Source organism: Venustampulla echinocandica, assembly GCF_003357145.1.
Source record: "Venustampulla echinocandica strain BP 5553 chromosome Unknown scaffold_3, whole genome shotgun sequence".
Taxonomy (NCBI): Eukaryota; Fungi; Ascomycota; class Leotiomycetes; order Helotiales; family Pleuroascaceae; genus Venustampulla; species Venustampulla echinocandica.
In genome coordinates, this window is record NW_022474208.1 from 2,026,003 (window position 1) to 2,051,505 (window position 25,503).

Sequence of the window (25,503 nt, forward strand, 5' to 3'; positions counted from 1 at the left end):
AATATCGGCCAGGTCCTCGGTCGCGTCTCTATAGTCAACTACGAGAGTGAAACCATCTTTGACACTTTTGTGTGGTACCCCAAACCCATCAATATCACAAACACCGACAAAGAGTTTTCCGGAATCGACTGGGATGATATCGATCCATAGAACGGCACTCAGCCTTTTTCTGAAGTTCAGGCTCAATTGGTCGAGCTTCTGCGCGATCGCATTGTATCGGCCATGATATTCAAAATGATCTAAAGGCCATCCCAATGGATTTGCGTCTCACATCCTACAGCTTCAGCGTGTTGCTCTACGGCCCACTCCTATCACCTTCAACATGACAGTCCGCGACACACAAAAGTATAGTATGTATCACTAATACGCCAATCGTGGCGCCCACCAGGGGCCCAGTCTAAATAATCTGGCGCTGGAGGTGCTGGGCCGTCAAATCAAGCAGGGTCGAGCGTGGAAGATGTTGTTGCGACCATGGAAGTTTTTATCGGAATGCTGAGATGTATATCGACTGGGAGCAAGAGAAGTAGAGCTTGAGTTATGGGGTTGGATAGTTGTTGGAAATTGGCTGATGGTGGAGGTGTTGGTAGTCCGAGAACATCTGATGTTGTGGGTGTTGAGTTTGACACTACAGGCGAAGGCTCTGAATGAAGTGGCCAAGCCCCAGAATTGAAGGACCCCGGTGACAACGATGACAATATCTAGCACGATAACTATGATATTGACCAAAAGTAAATTGCGACGCATCTTGCGGGTGGGTGGCTTTGTCGTGCCCGCATTCATGGAAAGGGTAGATTGAAAAGATGTTTATGATGTAGATTCCGGAGATAATAATTTCCTGAAGGAAAAAGCCCCCGGTTTGGACTGTCTCGATCTTTCTCTAGGCCGAGATCCACTCCGGGGTAGGACTTTTTAGAGAGCTATATTGCGTGACATTTTGGGAGCGTGCAAGATGAAGGCATTAATAATAATTATTCCGAGGATAAACTTTAGACAGAACCGACTGCGGACAACCACATGTAGACGGTAATAGAGAACGGGAGACTGCCCGGTAACCATTGAGACCCAACCTACGGCTGTGAGAGTAATATACGAAGTATAGGTCCGGCGAGTTGACCTACAGAATGTTTCTGAGTACAATACTTATAGAATAGGGTGCGATGCTATTTGTTACGTCGACGAAGCTCCAGAAATATAAACTTCGGCGAGTCTTGAAGGTTGTGAGGATGATAAAAATGTTGAGCTCAATAACGGCGTACAGGGCGGGCGAGGCTCAAAAAGATGACCGTCGACCGCTGAAGAGCCCTAAAGCAGGCCATTGCGTCGGTTAGGTTGTGTTGCGATTTGGGAAGTGCAGTTGTCGTCGTCTACTGTTGCTACTATTGCAAGTGGGTGGAGTAGGTCATGTAAGGGATGTTAGATATTGAATGACAGCTCCTCAAGGTGAGGAGACAGAATGCGTTGGCAGTCATGCTTTATTAGGCCTGAGAGTGCTTCAACCAACACGGTTGTCTACCCCGTAGATGGTAGTGATCCAAATGAGTCTGCACAGGCCTAGGTACATTGGGGTTGCACTAGTGAGTGGGCTAGCTCACCACAATCCACTCTCGTGGCATGACATTTAAACTACAGTACTCCATCCTTCCCCTTCTCCCCAGTTTCTCATAGAATAATTTGACGAATTCCGCAGCTATAGCCCGATACTGGACAGCGAAACGGCAACGGGCCGTGCCGTGAGGGTGGCTGGTTCCGTGGTCACTACAGTATTGCCCAAGAGATTGTCATGCCTTGACCGTGCGGACGCGAATTTAGTCTAGAAAGCGGCGTGGCACAAATGATCGCCATGATGAGTCGGAAGCTGGACCTTGTATCTCTCCTTTTCTCCGGTCTTGCTATCTATACGTAAACGGAAGGTCTGATCACATTCATACCGTGCCTCCCGTCGCTCGTGGACTTGTCCAATCGACTCCAATATGGGATAGCTCCCTGTCGGAATCTCCAGATAATCCAGCCTCAGTCTCAGCACGAGATGCCCGCAAGCTCACCATTCAGACACCGTTTCTTCCATCACAAGCCTGTCCTCGCCGCTCGTTGTGTTTAGGAGTCAGTCGAAGACGTTATGTCCACCTCCGGTGTTTGTAGTAATAGTTCCATGTACAGTAGACGATCCGATTCGAGATAAGATATAATTATTTTATCCCGCTCTTTCTCGTGTTCCAGCTCCTTGATGGTTCTGTTCCGCTAGCTGAATTCGGAGTCGAACGCGTCCTTTTTCGCATTTTCCGCCGCTTGCAACTCCTCGCGCGACCTTACCAGTTCTCTGTTTAATCGATCCATCTCCGCTCTCAGCTCTGGACCAGGCACTGTTTGTTGCCTGGGACTGATTTTTCTTGTATTGACAGCGCAACGTCCCACCAGAATCCAGCGTGGTTTCTCACTCGACCCTTGAGATCCCGGGGACTACTCACAGCTGTTATCTGTGGCTCAAATGTTAGTAACTTCGAGGCAGACCTTCGTGGGGCTACAGATGGATCCAGTTTCGAAATATGGGCCAAGGAAGGAGCTATCGGCAGACTCCATAACCTCGCTGTCCACATCCGTCGGACAGATCAGCGACGACTGGCTCTTCGATAACTACAAACAAAGCTCGCAACTGACGATGCCATTTTCGTATGAGAGATTTTGGTTGACAGCAAGACACGGCGAAAGTCTATTTAAATTATGATCACACGCGATAAGTCTATATCACCGTAAGGGCAAAAATCTCTATTACGTAACAGTAAGCAAAGCAAAATTGAAGTTCTCTGACGTCAAAAAGAAGCTAAATTACAGAAACCCGTATCTTGTGAGCTGATCATTTTCCTTATCCTTGCATCACTACTCAAACCTTAGGTCTTGATTCCGTTCCAATATGAGGCCTATATTCTTCGCTACAAGCATCTAGGAACTTACCAGTGTGCCATTTTCCTGAATCATTTGTGCTGCTCGTATCCGCTGCATTGTTAATCCCGGGTTTAGACAAAGTATCTTCTTTGCCCTCGATACTATGACTCTCGATTCTGGCCACCGTTGTTACGCCAATGTATTCCTCGTCCGTAAGGCTAGGATCGCCATCTCGGTTGCGGACATAGCCCGCTCGCATGCGACCTGACTGCCATGGGCGAGATAGCTCTACCGACGATGAACCGGGCTGCGAGCGCTCAAGGAAGCGGCGGAAGAGAGGACGAAGGGTGGCAGCTGCAGACGTAACGATACCAACGCCCATTTCGCTGGTGGTCAAGATTCCCACGTTGGTGGTGGCATAAAGAAAGTCGGCTTTGTCTTGTAAAGTGTTGAGATAGGGGAAACGAACAATCGTCATAGTCGAGGCCCTGCTGGAATTAGTTTTGTATAATAAACAGGATATAAAAAGGGAATAAATGAGGAAGGGTTGGATGTATTGTATAATGGGAAGTTAACTGACACGGCACCAAGAGCAAACACGAGAAGTACTGATGCCTTGGTCCTTGGATTCATCTGGACGTTCCAAACCATGAATGCAGGTAAGATACAGAAGGTCCAATCTGACCAACAGCTAACAACCGAGTAGACATATGCAGTCCTGCTTATGATCGCGGGGTCAATGCAGCTGCCATTCATACCAGCGTGTTGTCCCCAAAAGTAGGTAACGGGTCGACATTGAAATAGGAACAGGAGAGCAAAATAAATGCTCATAAGGCCTGATACAATCATAACAGTCCAGAGGATGATGGTTTGACTTTTATGGACTGTAATTTGCAGAAGAAAGAGGCCAATGCTAAACTTCAGTGTCAAACAGGTTAAGCAATACAGTTGCTCACAGATCCACCACCACTGTAAGGACTTTAGCAGGTATTAAAAATGATGCCTTGACTTGGGTAGTACCTTAAGACCAATAGGGATATCCGTTGGCGGTATAATATCGACAGCATGCCTGCCAGTGCCATATTGGACACCGACCAGAACCAATGTGCAGTATACCGTGAATATTACCTGGCCTGCATCAGCTTCATTATTCCCCAAGTCTAATATAGATAGAGCCACCTGTGAAATAACGCAGAGATAATCCTCGGGTCCAAAGCGGCGTACTATGGCAGCCCTGCAGTAGCATCGCAATAACACGAATATCCAGGATAACCCTAAGAATAAACCGGCAGCCCCGGCAGCCTGGGGACCACGGGTTTCGACCATATCCACTTGCTAGATATGCTTGTGAAGGGGAAGCTTGAGCGTGCTTGGGTGTTCTTTGTCCGGAAGTGAAGGGCAAAAGTCAAGTAGCTGGATAGAAGTGGGAGGTGGTAGAAAAGCTATGTCATCCATAGACGGTGATCGTCCTGAGCAGCGCAAGGCAAATCCGCCAGAGGGCCTGTTAGGACAACCACTACGCGTGCGGGTTGCGAGCGCCAGGTACAAATTGCATAAGCTTGTCATAGCAGGGGAGAAAGTAGCACGTTTCCTAATGGATCCTACAAAACTACCATCCCACAGACTTTCTCGAAAGAGCCGTAGCGCAGCGCCATGTGTACCGCACTCTCCATTCAACACAGGATCGTCAAGGTTTGACACATAACAATCAATAAGAAGGGACCTCCGGTAGACATGATTTAGAGTTGAGGGACAGCCCGAGTGACCAATCCCCACAGACTCACTGCGAGCTAGAGTATCGAAATGTGTCAATCTTCGATCCATCCCCTCACTCCTCTACTCCTATTGGGTATTTCTTCGTTGACCATTATTATATACTACGTACAATACGTATAAGAATGTCTCGGATTTAGCTGAGTAATAACGTGATCTCTCCTATCACATACTCACCCTGAAATTCTCCCCTGCTAGCGTATACAGTGGTTTGAGGGGTACTCCGTAAGTACAGTGCGAGTAGTGTATCTGCGAACTTGGCATATAGGAGGCGCCTGCATTAGCGCCTTCCAGAACCTTAGCCCGTTATTAATAAATCGTACTACTTGTGGTCCTTTCCCAACTTACGTAGATATGTAACCACTACAATGTTGACACAGACGAGAAACGCCATCGCGTATCCCTTCAGGCTCGTATTGATGCTTTTAAAGGACTGTGCGCCCTGCCTACAACACAAAGTCCTTCCTCAGGTCAGACTCAGCTGAGGCTCAGCTCAGGCACGGCTCAGGCACGGCTCAGGCATGCTCACCCTTGGCTTAGGTTGAAGCGGTCGTTGCTCACGTCTAGAGACTAAAACGGAACCGGCGAAGATGAGATTAGAGTCTGACTATTGTGGTTTCAATGAAAGTTATGAAACTAGCTGGGTAGGTGTAAGCTTCACAGCAGTCCCGTTACTCTGGCTCAGGAGCTCACACAAGCCGAATCGCGACCGACGATATTAAGTAGAAGAGAACTCCACAGCGACAGCCCAACGGCCAAACTATTTGCTTGAGATCCAAAGAAGTCAATCAACACAAACGGACGCCGCGCTACCAGAACTGCACAAACACAAAAAGCGGAGTAATGTCAAAGTATATCGAAACCAAAGATATTATACATGGCAAGATACCTGCGGTGGGGCCTGGCCAGTAGGCAGGACAGGTTGAAGTCTCCTGTGGTGTTTGCTGGACCAGATGCTGTTGTTACACGAAATAAGCGGCTAGACTTAAATAGGCCTCAGAGCCTCGCTTATGTGATCATACTCGACCCCTGATCGTCACGACTCGTTTCTATTGCAACATTCGATCGAACCTCTAAACTCAAACTACAACATTTTAAATATCACTGTCACAGTTAAGCTTTCTGGAATCACGTCGGTTAGGCGATATTTCACTGGGCCCAGTCGAGGCTATGATTCATTCCTTAATCTGCGAATACCAGTACATGGGCGTCCACCTCGCGGTGTGTTGCGGGTTCACAATTCGTACACATCCTTATTCTGAGTCCCAAGCAGGTTTGACAACCCATTCCGCTTTACCGATATAACACATCGACTTGAGGGGGTGTCGGTGATACATGCACTTTGCCGCATACGATCGAGTGATAGGAAATTTCCCGTTGGCTGCTGTGCGCATGTAGCAAAAGTATGCCTCCAGGAAATCTTCATTTTCTGTACAGAGCTTGGCGAAGTCTTTGGTGGTCGCAGCATCTGGAATTCCGGAGTTGAGGGTCGGGTCCAAGTGGTTAACCCAATCCCTCAATGCCCAGGTTCGCAGAGGTGAGTCCAAAAAGGTATTCTTGAAGACATAACCCACCATCGCAGTGGTAACTTGCGCCTCTTTATACTTGCCACACATTATTCGTATGCCATCCATAACCTTATTCGACAAGTGAGTCAAGCATATCTTCTCAGAGAAAACGTAGAGCTTAACCAGAGTATTGAGATGGGCTTGCTTCGCTATTAATAGTATCCTTCGTCTGTATAGCCAATCGACAAAGAGCGAAAATGCTTCGGGGCATTCTTCTGGTAGGTGTATGGTCCCATTACGCTCCTTGAACGCCCCTGTAAAGGCTTTCGTAAAGTATTCGGTTGCGGAGCAGATTATGTTCTGATGGACGATGAACTCGGTGTTAGTGCTGCCGACGTAAATTTTCACGATCGAGCACCCTAGATTCCTTTATCGCACCTGGTGTTAGCCACATTCTGCGTTCAGAATGGAAATAGAGGTTGCGTACTTTCCGAGAGGCTCTTCTATCGACATACTGGATCAGAGGCTGTGGCCGTACAGCTAATATCGACAGGCGGAGGTTATCCCGTTATGCTGAGGAAAGTCAGCCTTGAATGACTTGCTTGCATTCAAACAACTACCTTTTGCTCCAACACCTTTGATGCAGGATGGAAGTGGCTTAACTGGGCAACGCCAAAGCCAAAAGTTGCAGCTTCGCCCTCCCTTCTAGTAGCAAAGTTAGCTATTTCTCGCGTTAACACCTTAGAGATTATAGTGGACAACCTTTGATTCTGAACCTACAACGTATGGTAGAAACCTCGCGCTAATTTCTCTTTTCAATCAAGCAGAGCGGCTGGACGATCCAGGATCCTGACGGAAACAAGAGGAGTTGGATATCTAGGTCCCGCTTCAGTGTACCAACTGAATATACCTCGTGGAGTTTCTGTTAATACAGGTTAACAGGTTTGCTATGACTCAGATTTGAGTCTCACGGAATTATATAACGTACGTAGCTGGTTAGCTGCGGTGGAATTGGGTTGCCGGCTCGGTGAACGCATGTTTACTTCACGTCGTCGCTAGCCCTCCACTTCAACTCTAACCTGCCTTTGTAACCGTTCCTGAACAAAACGCAACTCTAAACTTGCAACTACCTCCTCACATTGTAAATTTCCAAGTCAAGGCTCTGGGAGCTTGCACCTGCCACTGTGACAAGACAAAGGCGCGATGGCTTCGGTGGGTATATCGTTCTCTAATATTTCGTCAGTTGTTTTGACTGATGTTTCCACCAGAACAATCGTCCCCTTCCCCACCTAGCAACCCACCCAAACGGCAATACCAGTGGTACCATGGAGAAGAAGACCACCCTTAGCACCGCCCTGGTTACCGCGAACCTGGATAATGCACCGCTCCTGGGAGAGTAAGTCAAGTCACGGAAATATGGCAGCATCGCCCTAGATGACCAAGTTCTGACCTTCTATGCAGTAGTATGGGTTACGAGATGGTTAGCGTAACTGTTGGTAAAGGACGTCATATGTTCACTATCCACAAGAACCTGATCTGCGCCACTGGAAGCAATCTGGGCAAGATGTTCTCGACCCGCAAGGTGGATGACCCAATTCACTTTCCATCGGAGACACCCGGCGTGTTCATCTTGTTCGTCGAGTACCTTTACAAGAATACAGTACCATGCGTTAGCGCAACGAGCAGCGTTACTGCCCAGGCTGTTAGGCTTCGAGATCTGTGCCAGCTGTACGTCTTCGGGGAGCAGGTTGAAATGGACATCGAAATCCGTAATAAGGTTATGGACAGCATCCAGGATGGCTTCCGTAGCATCAACAGGTTCCCGGACGCCAATCTTGTGCAGTGCATCTACGGTAGGACTAAGCCGGGCTGCATTCTTCGAAAGTTTTGTGCCTTGAGTCTTCTTGCCAAAGTGAGAGCTCCCGATTACATCAACGATTACCATATCACAACCTGGCTCGAGAGCAACGTCGATGGTTTTCATGACTTTTTCGAGGCACTCATGAAATTCAACCCGCATCAGGATCCTCGTGTTCGTGATTGTAAGTTTAGTTCCACGTGCGTCAAATGTTTTGCTAATCGAGGGCGTTTGGAACTAGTGGAAGGCAAGACCGGGATTTGGCCATGTGCCTTCCACATTCACCCTTCTGAAGCTAAAGTCAAGAGGGAAGTTGGCATTGACAATAAGGGGGTCGATATTGACAAGATGCCAAATGCCGGCGACCAAGCTGGATCGAGCGCTAAGATCAGCGAACTCTGCCACCTGTTCACAGAAAGCATCTGAGCCCAAAGTCGTGAGTTGTTGGATGTATACCAGCTTGTCCTGCCATCGTTGACTAACGTGTTATATGTAGGTGCTTCTTAATGTTGGCTAAGGCTTGAGACAGTATTGGTGTGACATTGCTCTGAAGAGGAAACGAGAAATGTGCAAAAGACCAGCTTATCTCCGATTCTACTGTACCTTCAAACTTTATCCATTTCAGAAACCTCGACCTGCTTTTGCTTCTTTATGTCAACAAAAGAGGCCCATATTTGTGTATTGCAGCCCGAATTCATGGTATGGAATCGGATGGAACGCTTCCAGGGTCGGAATTGTTAGCATAGCCATGTGTCTTAACGAATTCAAACTCTATTCTACAATGATACAGGTTCAATTGGCATTTGCATTGTTCGGACATATCGCACAGAACATGAAATTATGCTTCCATAAATCTACATTTCGACATCTCGCGGGCTCATACGTGACTAAAACTCGACTGAGCATCTCCAGCCCCTCGGAGATAATATATCCTAGGTGAATGGACTTCGTAATTGATGCTTTCCCTAAATCTACAGTCTTTTCTATCCAGGGTCTGGATCGGAGGATTGTGAGAGGTGAAATGGCGACCAGAAGAAATCTTTTCAAAAGAAAAAGGGGAAGGAGTATTAATCTTGTATTCGTTTCTCACTAACAAACGCATCATAAATCGTGGTACCTCGTACCACGATCTCCTAAGGAAGATGCTTTCATAATCCAACACCTAAACTCCAAAGCTACGAACTTACACAAGTAGCTTATCGATTGGCATATCTCCTGGAGTCAATTTCTCAATTAATCTAACACATTGACCTCCACCTCCCCTTCCTCAACAACAAAGACTTCTCTTCGAACTTGCCCTCCTATTTCCTCATCTTCACTCCTCTCCTGCCCATGATATTGGACTAACCCCTCCCAGCCCCAAGGGCATCTTAAGTCTCCATCCCACCCACGAGGATCCCAGTCCTCTGTCCACTTCGAAAACTCGACAGTTTCAGCACCCACTGCCTCATCCACCCTGCAACACTTCCGCGTGGCCCTTCTATAATTCGTTTCTTCTTCATCTTCCTCGCTATCCATCCTATTAACCCCTATAGGGCTGCCTTCTTCTCCACTCTCGTCGCTAGCTTTCTTCTTAGCCCCTCCTTTATTGCTCTCTTCTCCGTCCTCCCCGACGCGCTTCCTCTTGAGCCTTCTCCGATTAGTAACTCTCAATGCCCCACTTGCCTCCATCTTTTGACCTAGCTGCAAAATTCGTCCTCTCGCCAATACTCTAAGCTTGTCGCGGACTTGCCGTGGGATTTCGGGATCGTCGTACCCTAGCTTGGTGAGAAGGGCATTGAATTCAGGGATATGTTGCTGAACGCGTATGCATTTGTTGTGGACGAGAAAGAGACAGAACTGGATTATGTGGGCTTCCGGGAAGCAATCTGATATCTCAATCTCAGAGAGAGATTGTGGCGATGGCGAGGGGGAGGAACCTGAGGCATATTGGGAGATAGGGTCGACAGAAGGCTCAATGTCCGACGTAGTAGGGGGTTCAGCGCCGGACTCACTCAGGGGTTCCAAGGAGGAGGCCCTGGAGGAACTAATGTGGTTGTCATAAGCGTCGTCCGAAAAAGCGACGGACGTGTCGGTAGGGTGCACAATGGAGGAACCATGGGAGCACGACTTGATAGACGATGCAGCAGCGGAACCAACTAAGGGGCTCGATTGTGCAGAACGCGACCGGAGGGAAGGGGATGATACCGGGAAAACTTTTGGTTGGTTTATTGGTGCCCACCCAGATGATAAGGGCGCAGATGAGTTGGCCATCGGATCTTAAATCGAAAGGGGAGTTCGGTTATATTGTTACCAATGTGAGTAGAATGATATTATTGTTGTTTATGGAATAACTAGACGCGTTGGCTATTGACAAGCATGGGCGGATGGATATGCCGCCGGTGGCCATGGCGGTGATGATTGAGGTGGATTAATAACAACATAACCAAGAACTAAGAAGGATTGGTGTTTGCGAGATGTCTCCTATAGGTACTTAGTGGTCAAGTACTGGTATAGCGGACAGATCAATGGCGTCCATGAATTAGGAAGCTCCTAACCTGCCCAAAATCTAGAGATTAGGGCCATATGGTAAACTTATAATCACACTAATGCATTTGCAAGAAGCACACCACAGAAATGTAAGCAGAAATGGAAGAGCAGTGATATTAGGAAAAACCAGAACTCGTGCAGCAAGTAGATTTGATACTTCATGATCGTGGCACTTGGCCTGCGGAGAACATTATTGCATTATATTGTTACATATGTGCCCAGAGTAAGCCTAGCTCTATACACAATATCTAGACAGCCTTTTCCGCCTCTTCTAACAAATCCTCAATATTAAACGCAGCATCCCCTTTCCCAAACATCTCTAATAGTCTCCTCCTCTCCTCTTTCTCACCACTCGCGCCGTAAAACTTCTGCAAACACATCACTAACCACTTTGCCTCATCAACACTCACACCTCTCCCCTCTGTAACCTGGCCCAACAACATCACAACCCCTTTATCCTCGGCCAACTCTAAGTGATGGGTAATGGTTGTATGTGGCTGGCTGTATTCACCCCTCAATTTATATTCCGCTAAATGAGTGAATAGGACTGTGACCGTGTTTGGGGCAGGGAATGTCCACTGCAAAAAGTGTATCTCGGCACCGTGCCCTTCTTTTGGAAGGGGTAGAACAAAATGTGGGTATTGTTTCGCTGTAGCTTCGAAGGTCTTATATACGGGGAGAGGGATGACAGCACAGAGAGATTGGGAGTCGTGGGCATGCCGCAAGCGCCATATTGCTTCTAATTCTTTCTCTGGCAGGGCTCGGGTCTTTTCGAGGTCTAGGTAGGATGATAGATTTTTAATGGCAGGAGTCGAGGTTGGGGCTTTCTCGGTGGGTATCCGGGGTGCCGGAGGAGGTGGTGGGAACGGCGAAGAACTTGTCGCAGATGCTGGGTCTGGGGATGGAGAGGGCACATTTGGAATAGGTACTTCGATGGAGGCGTCTTTCTTCAGTTTGTCAATTTTGTCCTGGTAAGCCCGCTTTAATTCATTGATATCTTGAAGCCCCTTCCTGAATCGTTATATACATTAGTATGACGCACTGCATAAGAACTAATAGATAACTGGGGCTGTCCTTACTCCTTTGCCTTCCTATTTAATTTCTCCTTGTATTTATCTAAGATCCTGTCGGGCTGCTGGGTTCCCAAACAACGGATATCATGCACTCGAGCCCATCTGCGCTGCGTCACTCGTAAACATGGCGCTGTAGATAAGGTAATATGGCGCAGTGCAGGGATTCGGAAGCTCGCCATGATGTTGAGAACCGGTATTGAGAGTGCCGTAACGACGCGGGAGGTCGAACTTGACGTTGGACTCAAGATATGAAATAAGGATTTGCGATAACGCCCCTTATCAACACGTGATTAGGTAACTGATCATTCCCCTTGTTCTTGTTTTCTAGCTCTTGAAGGGGAATTAAAACTACAATGTAAAAGTAAAGATTTTGGCGCGGAAGGTATTAATAGAAGCTAAAGGGAGTGGTCGAAGCATATAAAGCCAAGTCTATAACCTTTCCTGAAACTGAAGCTCGTCAATTATCTGGTGTAATTAACTGGTATGTCCAAAGTACGCCAGACAATGCCTAAATTAGCTAGAGGAGTAGAGTAGTAAATGAAATATTTTGCTAGAATAAATATATTTACTGAAAAGAAGTATGTACTGACTTACATTTTTTCTGGCAACGCCGTCCGATCCGAATGTTATAAAGAACTCCGAGACTTACAGTACTGTACTTGATTACTTATACATATAAATAGTGGTGCCGGTTTGCCGCGCTGGCGAAAAACCCGAAGTTCCAGGTTCCAGGTTCCACTCGCCTCGGCCTGAACCTGCAGCCAAGCTCGGGCCTCGGCGATGTGGAGGTGGAGACGCGCCTTGCTATCGGATCGTACCCTAGACCCGCCTCTATCCACGTTCTTGCCGGCCATAAGTGGTGGCCAACATTAATAAGATAAGTGTTTTCTCTGGAATATATTCGCCGTTTGGACCCTTTCTTCTGTTTCCCTCCTCCAAGTCCTTATACCTCTATCTCTATCTCTATCTCTCAGTTAGCTCTTGGGGTTGCTGCTTGATTGCATCTCCACCTCCGCCTTGCGCCGCCCTTGCAAGATGCCTACAGAATCCACATTCCCCAGCATACCCATCCCGGATGTCGATCTCTGGACCTTTATGTTCGAGAGGAAGCCGGAGGAAAGGCAATATCCTGATGATAGAGGTATTATTTAGCGAAATGCCCTTCTGCGGCCTAGTTCCTCGTCGCATTATTCACGAAACTAAATCCGTTGTCTAGTGATCTATATCGACCCCGATACCAAGCGTAGCTACACCTACGCCCAAGTCCGCAGCGTCGCCCTCGACTTTGGAAAAGGTCTCAAAGCAAATTGGGGCTGGGAGAAAGGCGATGTGTTAGCATTTTATACCCCGAATTGCATCGACACCCCAGCCGTAACATGGGGCACACACTGGGCCGGCGGAGTGCTGTCGCCAGCAAATCCAGGATACACAGCGGAGGAACTGGCATTCCAGTTGAAGGACTCGGGGGCCAAGGCCTTAATTACCCAGAAACCCTTCTTAAGTGCAGCGCGGGAAGCCTGCCAAAAAGTTGGAATTCCTGATGATAGGATTATCCTCATGGGCGACGAGAGGGACGTGACGGGGCGATTCAAGCACTTCTCGAGTATCAGGAATATATCCGGCGTGTCACGGTTCAGGAAAGTGAAGTTGAATCCGAAGAAAGATCTCGCATTTCTGGTATACAGTTCTGGCACGACAGGGCACCCCAAAGGCGTCATGCTTTCACACACCAATATTGTGTCAAACGTGCTGATGGGATATCAGGGGGAAGGAGGAAATCTGTCTTGGAAAGGAGGGAAGGATAATCAGGGGGATAGGATTCTAGCCTTCCTGCCCTTTTTCCACATTTACGTACGTACCCCTTTCTATTTCACAGCCATTTATTGCTTTGCAAACTCTAACCGTTACTCAGGGCCTCACATGTCTCGTCCACCAAGCCCTATACTCCGGCTGGACCCTCGTCGTAATGCCCAAATTCGACCTCGAGAGGTTCTGCACGCACATTCAAAACTACCGCATAACATTTGCCTATGTGGTCCCGCCCGTGGTCCTCGCCCTGGGCAAGAGTCCAGTAGTGTCCAAATACGACCTCTCATCCATCCGCATGCTGAACTCGGGCGCTGCACCCCTAACCCGCGACTTAGTAGAAGCCGTCTGGAAACGGCTAAAGATCCCCATAAAGCAGGGCTACGGTTTGTCCGAGACCTCACCGACAACACACACTCAACGCTGGCAAGACTGGCAAGCGACCATCGGCTCGGTAGGCTACCTCCTTCCCAACCAGGTCGCGAAATACATGTCTGCCGATGAAACGGAAGTTCCCGCCGGCCAAACAGGCGAGCTCTGGATTAAGGGTCCCAACATTTTCCTGGGGTACCTTAACAATCCCGCTGGCACGGCTAATGCCCTTACCGCTGATGGGTATTTCAAAACTGGCGATGTGGGCCATCAAGATAAAGCTGGGAACTTCTTTATCACAGACCGGGTCAAGGAACTCATCAAATACAAAGGCTTTCAAGTACCTCCAGCAGAACTGGAAGGCCTCCTGTTAGGACATCCCGATGTCGACGATGCAGCGGTTATTGGCGTGTATAACGCCGAGCAAGCCACGGAGGTTCCGAGGGCTTATGTGGTTCCGAGGAAAGGAATTGAGGGAACTAAAGAGAAGGAGAGGGATATCATGCAATGGATCGAAAAGAAGGTTGCGAGTCACAAGAAGCTAAGGGGTGGTGTTGTTTTTGTTGACGATGTTCCGAAGAGTGCCAGTGGGAAGATTTTAAGGAGGGTGTTGAAGGAGAGAGTGCTGGAGGAGCAGAAGAAGGCGCTCAAGGCTAAGTTATAGATTTCTGAATGAGTGAGTATTCAGCGATGTAAATAGATGGGTTTTTGGTTGTGTGGCATGTTACGGATACACGGCTGATATGAAAGTTTATATGAAACTACTATGAGCATAGAACGTATACCTAGCAATATTTATCAATATATGAACTCGAAGGCTTACTCCTAGTACGACGTTAGAATAGTAATCGATGTGGCAGACTCGGTGGCAGAATTGGAAAAGCTGTCTCCATCATAGCTCGCCAAGAGCCACGAGTTAATTCATGTATATCACACGCAACGAGCAAGCAGTGGGAACCGAAATTTGAGAGGCAAAATGCTGAATTGTTGTATCTAAACCACACCGTCTACCGCAGTCTGCAAACCAGAAAGTAGACGAACGCAATCCTCCAACACAACGAGAAACTCAGAGCCTCCCGGTTGTCATCAACAACCATCCCCATTAAACTATGGGAGGAATATGTATATAGCAAGGGCGCACACGCACCGCCAGGACTTGTCACACAACATAAACCTCTGACTTCGGTGGGAAAACCAGTTGCACGTTCCTCCCACCTGCCAGAGACACCGCACAGCACGTGTAGAATCTTATTAGTCTACATCGCGACCGCGAGCCTCTAGCTACTCGAGTCCAAATGAAACCAGCTCTATATAAGGTGGCGTGAGCTTAGGGATACCCGCTTTCGAATACCCCAAGGGAAGACGTGACCATCCCACTCAGCCGCGTTCCGCGTTGCAGCTTGAAACCTTTTCATGATCTTTGACCATAGGTAATACCTCCTAGGCCGAGTCCTAGATGCTGGCTTCGGAGCAAAGTCATGGGTTTGCAGACCCGTGCTTACTATCACGCTTATCTCCTTCAGAAAGGCACCGGTCTCAAGCCGTACAGTCAGCTGTTCTAGTCGTATATGATATACGACAACTGCTGACTACCAGGTGAAAAAGTGTAATGGCCTTGACACCTTTCTTTTGACCACCAAATAAAAGGGGTAATCCACAATTATCCGATTCTCCGGAATGTGTTTTAGTCGGACGAGTTTTGAGCCTTTTTAAGTCATGCCCAGGACTAATCCAATCACTGCGCTGAGGACGTCATAACATGGCAGGTGAATAATTTAATCAATCCGAGCTACCGATCCTCCTTTGGTCTTCGCTAAGTAGTCGTCCGTGCCTTTATGATAATGTGAGGCGGTGCTAGTTATCGGCATCTCAGCCAAAGAATTCGTCAGCTACCAGGGTCACCCCGGGGCCTCGCAGTCCATCACGGTCTCTCCATAAGAGTAATGTACATCTAGAACAATTAGCTTGTGAACGAAAATGGTTCGTTTTCAAGCAGAAATACCAGAGTCATGCCCAATTCTGTCACACCCTTGATCCTCTCCAAGATGTCCACAGCATATTTCCCCCTTCGAGATCGCAAGTAGCTATGGTCATTGGGAATAGACAAGCCCCAGCAGTGTTGACCATCCCGACCTTATGTTGGGCAGCATAGATTTTGCAGAGAGTTTTCCGGACGTCAGGGTATATGGATGAGTTTCCGAGAAGTCCCTCGGTGAAGAAGGATCAAGGCAGCGGAATAAAAGGCTTCGCTTGTAGCAACCATTTATAGACCATCTCATCGATAAGCCACTTCCCACCAGGCTGTAAATTCATGAACTGTTTCGAAGTACGGAGCCTCGACTCAGCAGTGTCGTCGTCTGGTTCCTTGGCGCGCGTAGCAATATCTTCTTATCGATTCCAATGTGGCTAGGTCGTATAATCTGACATAATTTGTTGGTTGTAGCAGATCCTCGCAAGCGGTGCGATGTTTGTCAAAATCCGAACGCGTCCGCTGGTGAATAGAAAGATTTGCGCAATATCATATTCTTCTTCGGTATCGATACGATAGTCCAATATCAGGCTGGGTATGAGCCTGAAGAACTGCTCAAACTAGTAGGATATCTCGAAATATCAACCAGGTCTATTATAACGATGACAGCTCATCTCTCTAGGGAGTGGTTAAGATCCCTCGCAGTCACACTCCACCCTCCCCCCATCTTGTTGTATCTTGATATTGCTCAGGTAGACTTCGCGTTTCACAACCGTTTCCTCGGCTGCTTTGGTACGGTCCTGAAAGCCTAGGCAGAAGCGAGCTTAGTGATAACCAATACACATTAGGAGATTCTTGAGGCGTAAGCGATGTGACCAGAAGTGGTTATCTAAGCGGGACACTGGTTGGGGTTGCCATGGAGCCAGAGGCACTGTGTGCACCATTCCCACGGCGATACAGACGTTTATTTGAGCAATTCCAGCTGTGTCCCATTCATCCGCTAGCTTCTGTTCCCTCGTGGACCGATTCACGCGTATCCTCTGGTGATGATGGTAATCAGTAGAGGAAACGGAAAAAACGTGACTGGCACGCGTGTAGAAAGGTATTGGGGAGGCGTGGTAGGGCTCTAGAGAGGTGTATGAGTTGAGCTTAGGGTGCGTAAGTTGAGTGGTTGAAGAAGCGGAGGGCTATTGTTAAAGCATAGATGGTGATATTATTATGTTGTTTTTGTTTCGAAGCCGAAGGGGTTGGGAAAGGGAAGAGTTTGTTTTGATGTAGAACATTGCCAAGTAGCCACAAAGAGGGGAAATAGAAAATGCTATTCACTGTGGCTTACAGTGCTCTCCGAACAATGTAATAGGGGTCGCAATTACCACCCTCTTCCAGCTTGAAGGGGGGAGTTAGGCCTTGTTAGGTCGTTGTCAGGGATATCTTGTCTGGAATTGACGGAGTTCGGGTCCATATTCCTTAAGAGTTGAGGTAGGCTCCGAAATGGCATCCTCATGGTCTAACCATGTGGTCTCATAGTGCAGCTCGCGGTGCTTTCGGCCCCAGATCGTGCTATAGTCATATGTCTCCCCTTATCTCTAACAGTTGGCACATGTTGGTCGATTGCCACCCAGGTCGGTCGTTTGGCTGGGGCACCAGCTCGCTTGGGTCGAGGCATTATGATAGTAAGGAGGGGTAAGAGTAGCTGTCTTTTTGCAAATGTTTGGGTGGCACCCTTCCAATGTAATCAAAGCGCCGGGAAATAACGAGCGAATATTCCTCGGTGGACTGCATTAGCATAGCAGTGATAAGCTTGAGCAACAGTGATGCTATCGGAAAGGAAATATGCGACTTGGGGTATTGAAGCAGAGAGAGTCGAACGTGATTCCGAAAAGTTCTCTGAGTAGAGGCTTAGTCCTCTGGTTGCGCTATCGATGAGCCAGACGCGAAGATGTTTGGGGAGTGAAGGATGTGCGAGATGGGGAAGGCTATCAACATAGTTTTTAATTCAGGATTACATAATCTCTATGTTGAGGATTTTGATGTCCTCCTCGGGTTTCTCTTTGTACACTCGAGCGTTCTCGATTTTGTGTATCACGTCTAATCCTTGGATTGCCCTTCCGAAAATAGTGTGTTTATTGTCAAGCCAAGGCTATTATGGAGTCAGTACTAGAACTATTTCAAAGGTGGGATTACTCACAGTCTTTTCGGTCGTAATAAAAAATTGGCTACCGTTGGTGTTGGGGCCGGCGTTGGCCATGCTGACCGTGTATGGCTTGTCATGTTTCAGAGTGCTGAACTCGTCTTCGAATTCCTTGCCCCAGATGCTTTCTCCACCAGTCCCATCTCCTAAAGGATCGCCGCATTGGATCATAAATTTTCTGATGATGCGGTGGAAGATGGTGTTGTTATAATAGCCTTGCTTCGAATGTGTCACGAAGTTCTCTACGGCCTTGGGGGCAGCGTCAGGAAAGAGACGTATGTGAATGTCGCCATAATTAGTATGGACGATTGCAGCAGTCCCTGTTTGTGCGGTTTTCTTCTCCACTGCCTTTTTCGCATTCGGGTTGATTGGCTTTTCATTGTGAATATCTCGCTCGGATTTTGATATATTCTCATCGTTTGTGAACATGTAAAATCGAACCTTTCCAACTCCAGTAGCGAAAAGAATCGGATCCCGGACTTCGGATTCTTGGAGAAGGGGATTGTTCGACGCCGCCATAGCTACTGTGGTGATGCCTTTCTTCTGGGGCTGTCCTTGGTACATCGCAAGGCCCAAGGCGCGGAAATTCTCATCACTTCCGTAAACCTTGACAACTCTATTTGTATAGGTGTTTATGACCTTTATTCCCAACATCGACCCATAAAGAATGAAATGCCCAGTCTCGTCGAATGCAACAGTAGCTCTGTTGCGCAATGCTGGACTATCAATTTCTCGTTCTGTGGCAAGGCGCCTCCCAAACTCCACATCTTCAAGTTTCTGGAGAGCGGTACCGGCCTGTTGCATCACTTCGATGGTCTCCAGCGACTCATCATAGGTTCTATAGAGTTTTCCAGTGGGGAAATCAAAAACTCGTATCCTCCGATCCGGAAAGGAATATGTCGCAAAGTGTGTGCCAGATGGCGATATGGTCAGAGAAGTAGGAATTGACTTTGCCTTCTTGAATTCGAACAGGTTGGTGGAGCTTTTGAATTCAAAAACGTTGTCAGGTTTCTCATAATCCCCGTCTGGTCGCCAGTACTCAATCATACTATTCTCATCAGAAGATATGACGCAGTTGTAGGCGTCATTAAATGCCATCAAAGATACAACGCTTCGATGGAGGCCTGAAATGGTATGTATAGGCTCTTGGTTTTCCCCACGTCCATCGTATATCCGAATAGTATGATTGACCTCGTCCGACACAGCGAGTAAGGGCAAGGATGCGCCCCGTCTATGAACCCAGCAGACACATTTCGGCGTAAATTCCTGAGTCAACATTGACAAGAGGTCGAAAGTCATCACGTCGAAGATTTTGATGCTTTTGTCGGCCCCAGCAGTCACAAAGCTTCTACCATCTGAGCTGACAGAAACACTCTTGATTTCTCCCGCATGAGCTCTAAATTCCTTGACAAACTCAATACTCTCGGCTCCCTTCTTCCAGAATTTAACCACACCATCGACAGAGCTTGTGATCAAGAAATCTGTAAGTGGGGTCAGGGTAACGAAAGCGATCTGCTCTCGATGCATAAGGGACTTCGAATATTTTGTTGATGTAGGCAGGGCAGAGATATAGAGCTTTTCGTATGGGAGTTTGCGGCGCTTCTTCTTCGGTGCCTCAGCAGACGGGAGCTGCGGGCCCATGTCTTCATCCGAGGAATCTGCCCGATTAGCACAAGATTTAGATATATCTATCTAGCTATACATACCGTCATCATCTGACCGACTCCTTTTATTCGACTTGGCATCTGATCCGTCTTCAGCCATATTATATACGTTGATGTTGATGGTGGGCGAATGGCTCGAGATGGAGCTGTGGGAGGAGGTTTCTTGAGGAGATGAAGTATCGAGGAGGAAGGCTGAAGACGAGGCGAATTTTTAAGGCTGAGATATCAGGCTTGTTAGTCTGCACTCGATTGGTGGTTGCCGGGCCAACCACTATTTACTCATCATGTCTCTGCCCTCGACTTGAATGCCATCGCGACGCTGTTCGCGAAAGGTTTATCGCCTTGTTGTCTAAGCGGTGTTTTTCACTAAACATTTGGATATGCAGTTTACGCCATCGTTCAATACTTCAATTCATCACGCATGGCCGAAAATCGGGTCCAATGGCGACAGCGAGCTACTCGTGATGAGGCGAACTACTTCGTAGACGCCTTTGCATAGGCAGGTAACGAGAGATTTTTACAGAGATGTTTACAGAAATTGTGAAGATATTCGAAAAGGTCTATTGTGCATGCTAACATCCATCAACGATGGCGTGGCTTCGGCCGTCGGAAATATCTGCGTGCAACGTGGCATGACCATCCAGTTCCCTTTCGATAATTTTATTTTCTTTGCCTCTTTATTAGCCGTAACGCCTTTCTTCGCCTCGCCCATGCGCACTTCTCGTTGGCATTGATATCATGTTTGGATGTGAATATAAATTTACTTTTCGGTATGTGACCAAGGGTCCATGGCTTACATAAATGCGCCAAAAATGGCTTCTAGGCCAGTCTTATCGCACATGCAAGGTAAGGCAGACATCACACTTTCAAGGTTATGTGGTCGAATGAGGTACACGAAATCCAGGTTTCCACATTCTTCCATATGTCGCACTATATGGAGTATCGAGAATGGTTACCGGCCGAATCGTTCCGTTTCTGGAGAGCGCCTTGACTGGAGCTCTACATTCTTTATCCGCGCTTGTGGTTCATCTTCAGCTCTGTCCAGAGCATAGCGTGCATCATAATTAGGCCAGACTAGCTGGTTGTGAGCATTTTAGCTTCGTTTGGTGTTGTGGAAATCAGCGGAACATAAGTATTGGAGTTATTGATTCAAGACACCTTTTGAATTAGAGCCGTCTCAGCCTCAATGTTTCCGCCGCGAATACTACTCACTGGTCCATGTGCAAGTCACGATAATCCGTGATCTGTAATATTCAGCTGCGTGCGAAGAGGTTGGGCGTACGCCTATTGATCCGCTTCTTGATATACTCGCTAGATATGTGGCTTTTGGGCGTGATGGCGATGTTGTGGAGAGCTGACACAGGACTCGCTTTGACCCATGGTGAGTATTATTGAAAGTTCTGCAGCCTCCGGCAGCATATTGTCGGTTCTAATTAAAGAAGCAAATAATACAGATGCGGGGCTAGCTTCATGACGAGAGGATATAAAGTTGCTACCATTACTTATATACCTAGGTGCAATGAGTTTATCACCAGATATCCTCAGATTCAGAAATATTCGGCCATCGTCCACTCGTTCAATTACTTCAATCCTACTTTCTCGAACCCTTCTCATATAGCAATCACAATGGCTACCACAGAAGACCCAACCGTTGCAATTGTCCGCAGTAATGTCACCGCTATCAATGGCCTTGTCCCAGAGAGCACTGTTACAGACCTTCATGACTTTATCACGTCCCAGGAGCACGGCAAAGAGTTATTGGAGACTTTCGCCAAAATCTCTAACCTTGACCCCCCACTCACGGAGTTGAGTGCCCTGAAGGCAAGTGGTGACTTCAGAAACAGTTGCGGTGCAGCAGGCTCCATTGTCAATCTTTGGGTATACGCCAAAGTGCAGGTCCGGGCTGAGGCTTTGCGGAGAATCGGCGACGGCCATGTAGGTGGTGCTACAGTTGGACTTCCTGGCGGCGCTCTGTTGTATGTTTGATACTACTTCTCTCACCTCCACCAGTAAAACAACTTCGCTCACATTTTGACCTAATAAGTGGGACGCTGTACTACAACGAAGAAAGCGACCTGGATGGTGATTGTAGTGTAACTGTTGGGAGCATGGCTGTACGTTTGCGATCATTCCGTTGGTCAAAATATGGAGTGTGTGCTTGCTAATCAGAAGATGTTAGACATACATATATTTCAAATTCTCTCGTGGCGATAACCACATCGCATCTTTCCATGCTGGCTATGTTGGTTTTAATATTGGGATTATGGGGGGTTCAGGTAACTGGTCGAAATACTAGTGGTTTCAGATAGTATATCCTTGAGTATAGCTGTCAGTGGCTTCGGAGCAAAGCCATGGGTTTGCAGACCCATGATTACTATCACACTTAAGTAACACTGGCAGTAGCCTTTTCAGGTAGTGATTTCTAGCAATATACCTAGGTAGTAATAGTATTAGCCTAAGTTATCGCTATCAATGTGGTATCTAGCCTATCTACTAGTAGTCGTTTAGTGTCTTGTGTCTAGTCTTTATCTTAATCTGTTTTATTATAATATCGTGTACTAACTTGAGTTCTCTTCTTTAATATACACTATCGTGTCCTCTTTAAAAACATCTTAGTAATTATACTTGATTAGGAGTAAAGTATATTTATCAAGAAGCAATAGATTGTTATCTCTTTCTTTAAGAAACTTCTATAAAATCTCGGATATATTTTATAAAAGTCAGTTTAGACTAGGAGTTAGTAGTCACCTGCGTTTTGTAAGTATAAAAAAAGGGTTCTCTGCTAATTGAACATTTTGATCAATTCGCAAGCTAAAAGAAACAAAATATAACTAAGTTATTGTCGGTCCACCCACTGCCCAGAGCACGGTACTACGTGTGTTACGTAGTACGTGCTAGTAAGCTGTAGTGTAGTTAATCGACGATGTATTAGGAGAGTAAGATTAGGGAGGAGGGGTAGATCCCTAAGAAGATATACCCCTCTACACCTAATCGGGACTAGCTTGTTAACTAGGCACGCGCGCTCACGTGATTATTCTCCCAACACTGGACTAACTCTAGAAGTTGGCATACTATCGTACAAATCTATCTAAAGCTTCTAATTCTATTCTAAAACTTCAATTCTATTCGTCTCCGCTTACTTATATATAGATTGCCTAATTAGATTCAGTTTATATTGCTATTACTACTTTACTTGTTCTATCGTCTCTATCGCTTATATCTGTAATACTAGTCCTATCTAATCTATTACGTTCTACTTATTCGACTACGTTTAGTCGGACTTTATTCGTATCGATCAAGAGTTTCAGAACTCCTGAAAGTTTGTTTTTAGTTATAGAGTCAGCTAGATTAGTATTACTTTTGATCTATTTAACTTCTGTAATTTCACAACGTTCGTATATTTAGTATAAATATATAATATCGACTATAAGTCTCTTTTCAGCAGTAGTACTGTGGTGGGGCAGACTTACTACCTGTCACGTGTACGATAACTACTCTTCGGAGCTTAGTTCTTCCGGGGCCGGCTACATGAAGTGCGCTTTGCCGAACAACTGTAGAATAGCATACTTCTTTACATATACACATTTTTACTTACTTAAGGCTCGACACACTTAATTACTTACTGTACACTTAACTATACATTCTACTCCGTTATATTGGTAATCGACGCAGGGAATTCTAGTATAGCAATCAGTAAGTCGCAGTCGAGAGATAAGTAGAAGTAGTATAGAAGTAAGAACATTATCTAGTTACAATTCTAGATTATATAGCAGATTCAACGACGAGAGATACAGAGAGCGACGTGAAATACAGACAGCGATAATAGAAAGGAGCTCGGGGCGACTCAGGCAGAGAGTAAAAAAAAGGGAGATTATATATCTTACTTTAAGCTGCTATAATAGAGATACTAGTAGAACATAAACAGCGATAGCGACGAAAAGACAAAGGGAGCAGATAAATACGAAGAAAAGACAAGTAATACAACTAGAGAAAAAGGAGGAGCAGGAAAAGAAGAACAGAAACGACGAAGAACTAAGAGTAACGAAGAACAAAGAAATATCAGACTTTACTATAAGAGTAATACAAGAGCTATATATAGTATTACTACTTATAGCACTTTTACTAACTTCAAGAATCAGTAGTCAACTAATGAGTTTATTTACTTTCGATCTTATACTTTTATCTGAAAACGACAGACTGTTCTCCGAAAGTACTCTTGCCCCGAATACAGAAAGCGAACAAGAACCGAGAAGGACAATAACGAACATAGTCTACTAAGTAGCGATACTAGCGCCAGGAATACTAGAAACTCTATACTTTGAAAGAGTGAATATTACAGAATTCCTCGAATAATATAGAAATTAGTACAAAGATATAAATCTGAAAGAAGAAGAGAAACTGAAGCGACTACCGAGATACTGTAATATTACTATTAAGTAGTATATGAAAGCGATAGCAGAATAGAAAGAGAGGGTGTAGGAGATACTAGAGAATATACTAATAGAAGAATTCAAAGATTAAGACAACTTTCAGTAGATAAATTCACAGTCGTTCCTAGAAACTCTGAAAAGTAAAAAGTAGACAAATGAAAACGATATTCGTTAATTCATCAAACAATTTACAACTATCTCAATAATATTAGTAAACAAGAAAGAGTTAGAAGAATATACAAGAAATATATAATTTCTAAATAAGTTGCTGGAAAATATCCGAAACAAAGTAATTCGGAAAAACAAAGTTACTATAAATAAACTAGAAATAGTGAAATTCAGTAAAATAATAAAGACAATAACAGAAATCTACACGAGTAACAAAAGTATATACGAGTTCGCTGACAGCAAAGTAAAATAAGATAAACTTAGCGAGCTAGTCGACAGACTAAGTAAAACGAGTATTCTGCCAAGACCGGAGAATATACTAGCTGCGTCTATAGTTGCCCCAAAAGTAAAGCTGTCCAAAGAAGTTATAGATAACCTAAGTGATATATTCAAAGTAATAGTACTGTCGGTGTAAGCTATAGTAGAAGCGGATATAATAGGCGGAACTATAGTAGGAAAGGGGCGTACTACTCGATTTAACTCGCCCAGCAGAGGAAATCAAACAACTACTTACTTAGCAGAGCTAGCTAGTAGAATCAATATAACTGAACTGCTGCGAGGGGGGTAAGCAAACTAGCACCCGCAGCAGATACTTATAACAGCTGTAAATACAGCTATAGCAGCAAAGTCAAAGTTGATATACTATTTCTACTACTTCGAAAGCAGGCACTTCCGGAGAGAGTGTGATGATTTTAGAAGCGACGAAAGAAAGAGCTTTACTCATAAGAGACCCGACAGCCTACTCTACTACAGTAGGAAAAGTGATAATAAAGCGAGCGTTCTTTAGTAGAAAGGCGAGCGAGAGCAAGATATTATACAGCAAGCTTGGAGAAGAGTAGACGCTATAGTAGAACTCCCAAAGTAAGTCTCCGGCATACCTAAATAAGACGCGAGACTAGCAGCTACTCCGAAGGAAGTACCGAGAACGCCGAGTATAAACGTCTCTTCTATATCAGTTATAGACTTAGAGTCCTCGGATATAAAAGAAAGCGATAGTAATAAGTTCGTTATAGTAGCAGGAGTACAGAGTAAGTAAACAAACAAAGCTGAGGAGAAGTAGTAGAACTCTAAGAAAGTATTACAAGAGTATACGAAGAAGGAAGCCAAAATAGCTGTTCTAAAGTTGCTAAAAGCTAGTGAGTAGAGAAAACTGCAAAGTGAGAAAGTAGAGATAGCCGACGAAGAAAGTATAATTGAAGAGATAGATATCGACAAAGTGTAGACAGAAACACTCAAGAAACTAAGTCTTAGAATAACGTAGAAAATCGAGAAATATCTAGAT

General features: G+C 45.9%; 8 protein-coding genes across 8 annotated transcripts; 3 read left to right on the forward strand and 5 right to left on the reverse strand.

The window, feature by feature from the left end:
• Window positions 1-2,878: 2,878 nt before the first annotated feature.
• BP5553_06272 (Uncharacterized protein) lies at window positions 2,879-4,206 on the reverse strand (the record flags this gene model as incomplete). The annotated part of the gene is made up of 3 exons (XM_032014895.1): window positions 2,879-3,368; window positions 3,461-3,849; window positions 3,901-4,206. The coding sequence occupies 3 exons, from the start codon at window positions 4,204-4,206 to the stop codon at window positions 2,879-2,881; spliced, it is 1,185 nt and encodes a 394-aa protein (XP_031869576.1).
• A 1,700-nt stretch (window positions 4,207-5,906) lies between these two features.
• BP5553_06273 (uncharacterized protein) lies at window positions 5,907-6,674 on the reverse strand (the record flags this gene model as incomplete). The annotated part of the gene is made up of 2 exons (XM_032014896.1): window positions 5,907-6,588; window positions 6,649-6,674. 2 exons carry the CDS (start codon window positions 6,672-6,674, stop codon window positions 5,907-5,909), a joined length of 708 nt encoding a protein of 235 aa, XP_031869577.1.
• An 812-nt stretch (window positions 6,675-7,486) lies between these two features.
• On the forward strand, window positions 7,487-8,445 carry BP5553_06274 (uncharacterized protein; the record flags this gene model as incomplete). The annotated part of the gene is made up of 3 exons (XM_032014897.1): window positions 7,487-7,557; window positions 7,623-8,203; window positions 8,261-8,445. 3 exons carry the CDS (start codon window positions 7,487-7,489, stop codon window positions 8,443-8,445), a joined length of 837 nt encoding a protein of 278 aa, XP_031869578.1.
• An 807-nt stretch (window positions 8,446-9,252) lies between these two features.
• BP5553_06275 (uncharacterized protein) lies at window positions 9,253-10,272 on the reverse strand (the record flags this gene model as incomplete). Its single annotated transcript, XM_032014898.1, has 1 exon — window positions 9,253-10,272. The coding sequence occupies one exon, from the start codon at window positions 10,270-10,272 to the stop codon at window positions 9,253-9,255; it is 1,020 nt and encodes a 339-aa protein (XP_031869579.1).
• Window positions 10,273-10,796: 524 nt separating this feature from the next.
• On the reverse strand, window positions 10,797-11,800 carry BP5553_06276 (F1F0 ATP synthase assembly protein-like protein Atp11; the record flags this gene model as incomplete). Its single annotated transcript, XM_032014899.1, has 2 exons — window positions 10,797-11,559; window positions 11,628-11,800. The coding sequence occupies 2 exons, from the start codon at window positions 11,798-11,800 to the stop codon at window positions 10,797-10,799; spliced, it is 936 nt and encodes a 311-aa protein (XP_031869580.1).
• An 856-nt stretch (window positions 11,801-12,656) lies between these two features.
• BP5553_06277 (Acetyl-CoA synthetase-like protein) lies at window positions 12,657-14,463 on the forward strand (the record flags this gene model as incomplete). The annotated part of the gene is made up of 3 exons (XM_032014900.1): window positions 12,657-12,762; window positions 12,838-13,472; window positions 13,534-14,463. 3 exons carry the CDS (start codon window positions 12,657-12,659, stop codon window positions 14,461-14,463), a joined length of 1,671 nt encoding a protein of 556 aa, XP_031869581.1.
• Window positions 14,464-17,770: 3,307 nt separating this feature from the next.
• Window positions 17,771-19,723, reverse strand: BP5553_06278 (putative peptidyl-prolyl cis-trans isomerase; the record flags this gene model as incomplete). The annotated part of the gene is made up of 3 exons (XM_032014901.1): window positions 17,771-17,908; window positions 17,957-19,617; window positions 19,666-19,723. 3 exons carry the CDS (start codon window positions 19,721-19,723, stop codon window positions 17,771-17,773), a joined length of 1,857 nt encoding a protein of 618 aa, XP_031869582.1.
• Window positions 19,724-21,249: 1,526 nt separating this feature from the next.
• Window positions 21,250-21,609, forward strand: BP5553_06279 (uncharacterized protein; the record flags this gene model as incomplete). Its single annotated transcript, XM_032014902.1, has 1 exon — window positions 21,250-21,609. One exon carries the CDS (start codon window positions 21,250-21,252, stop codon window positions 21,607-21,609), a length of 360 nt encoding a protein of 119 aa, XP_031869583.1.
• Between the last annotated feature and the right edge of the window lie 3,894 nt (window positions 21,610-25,503).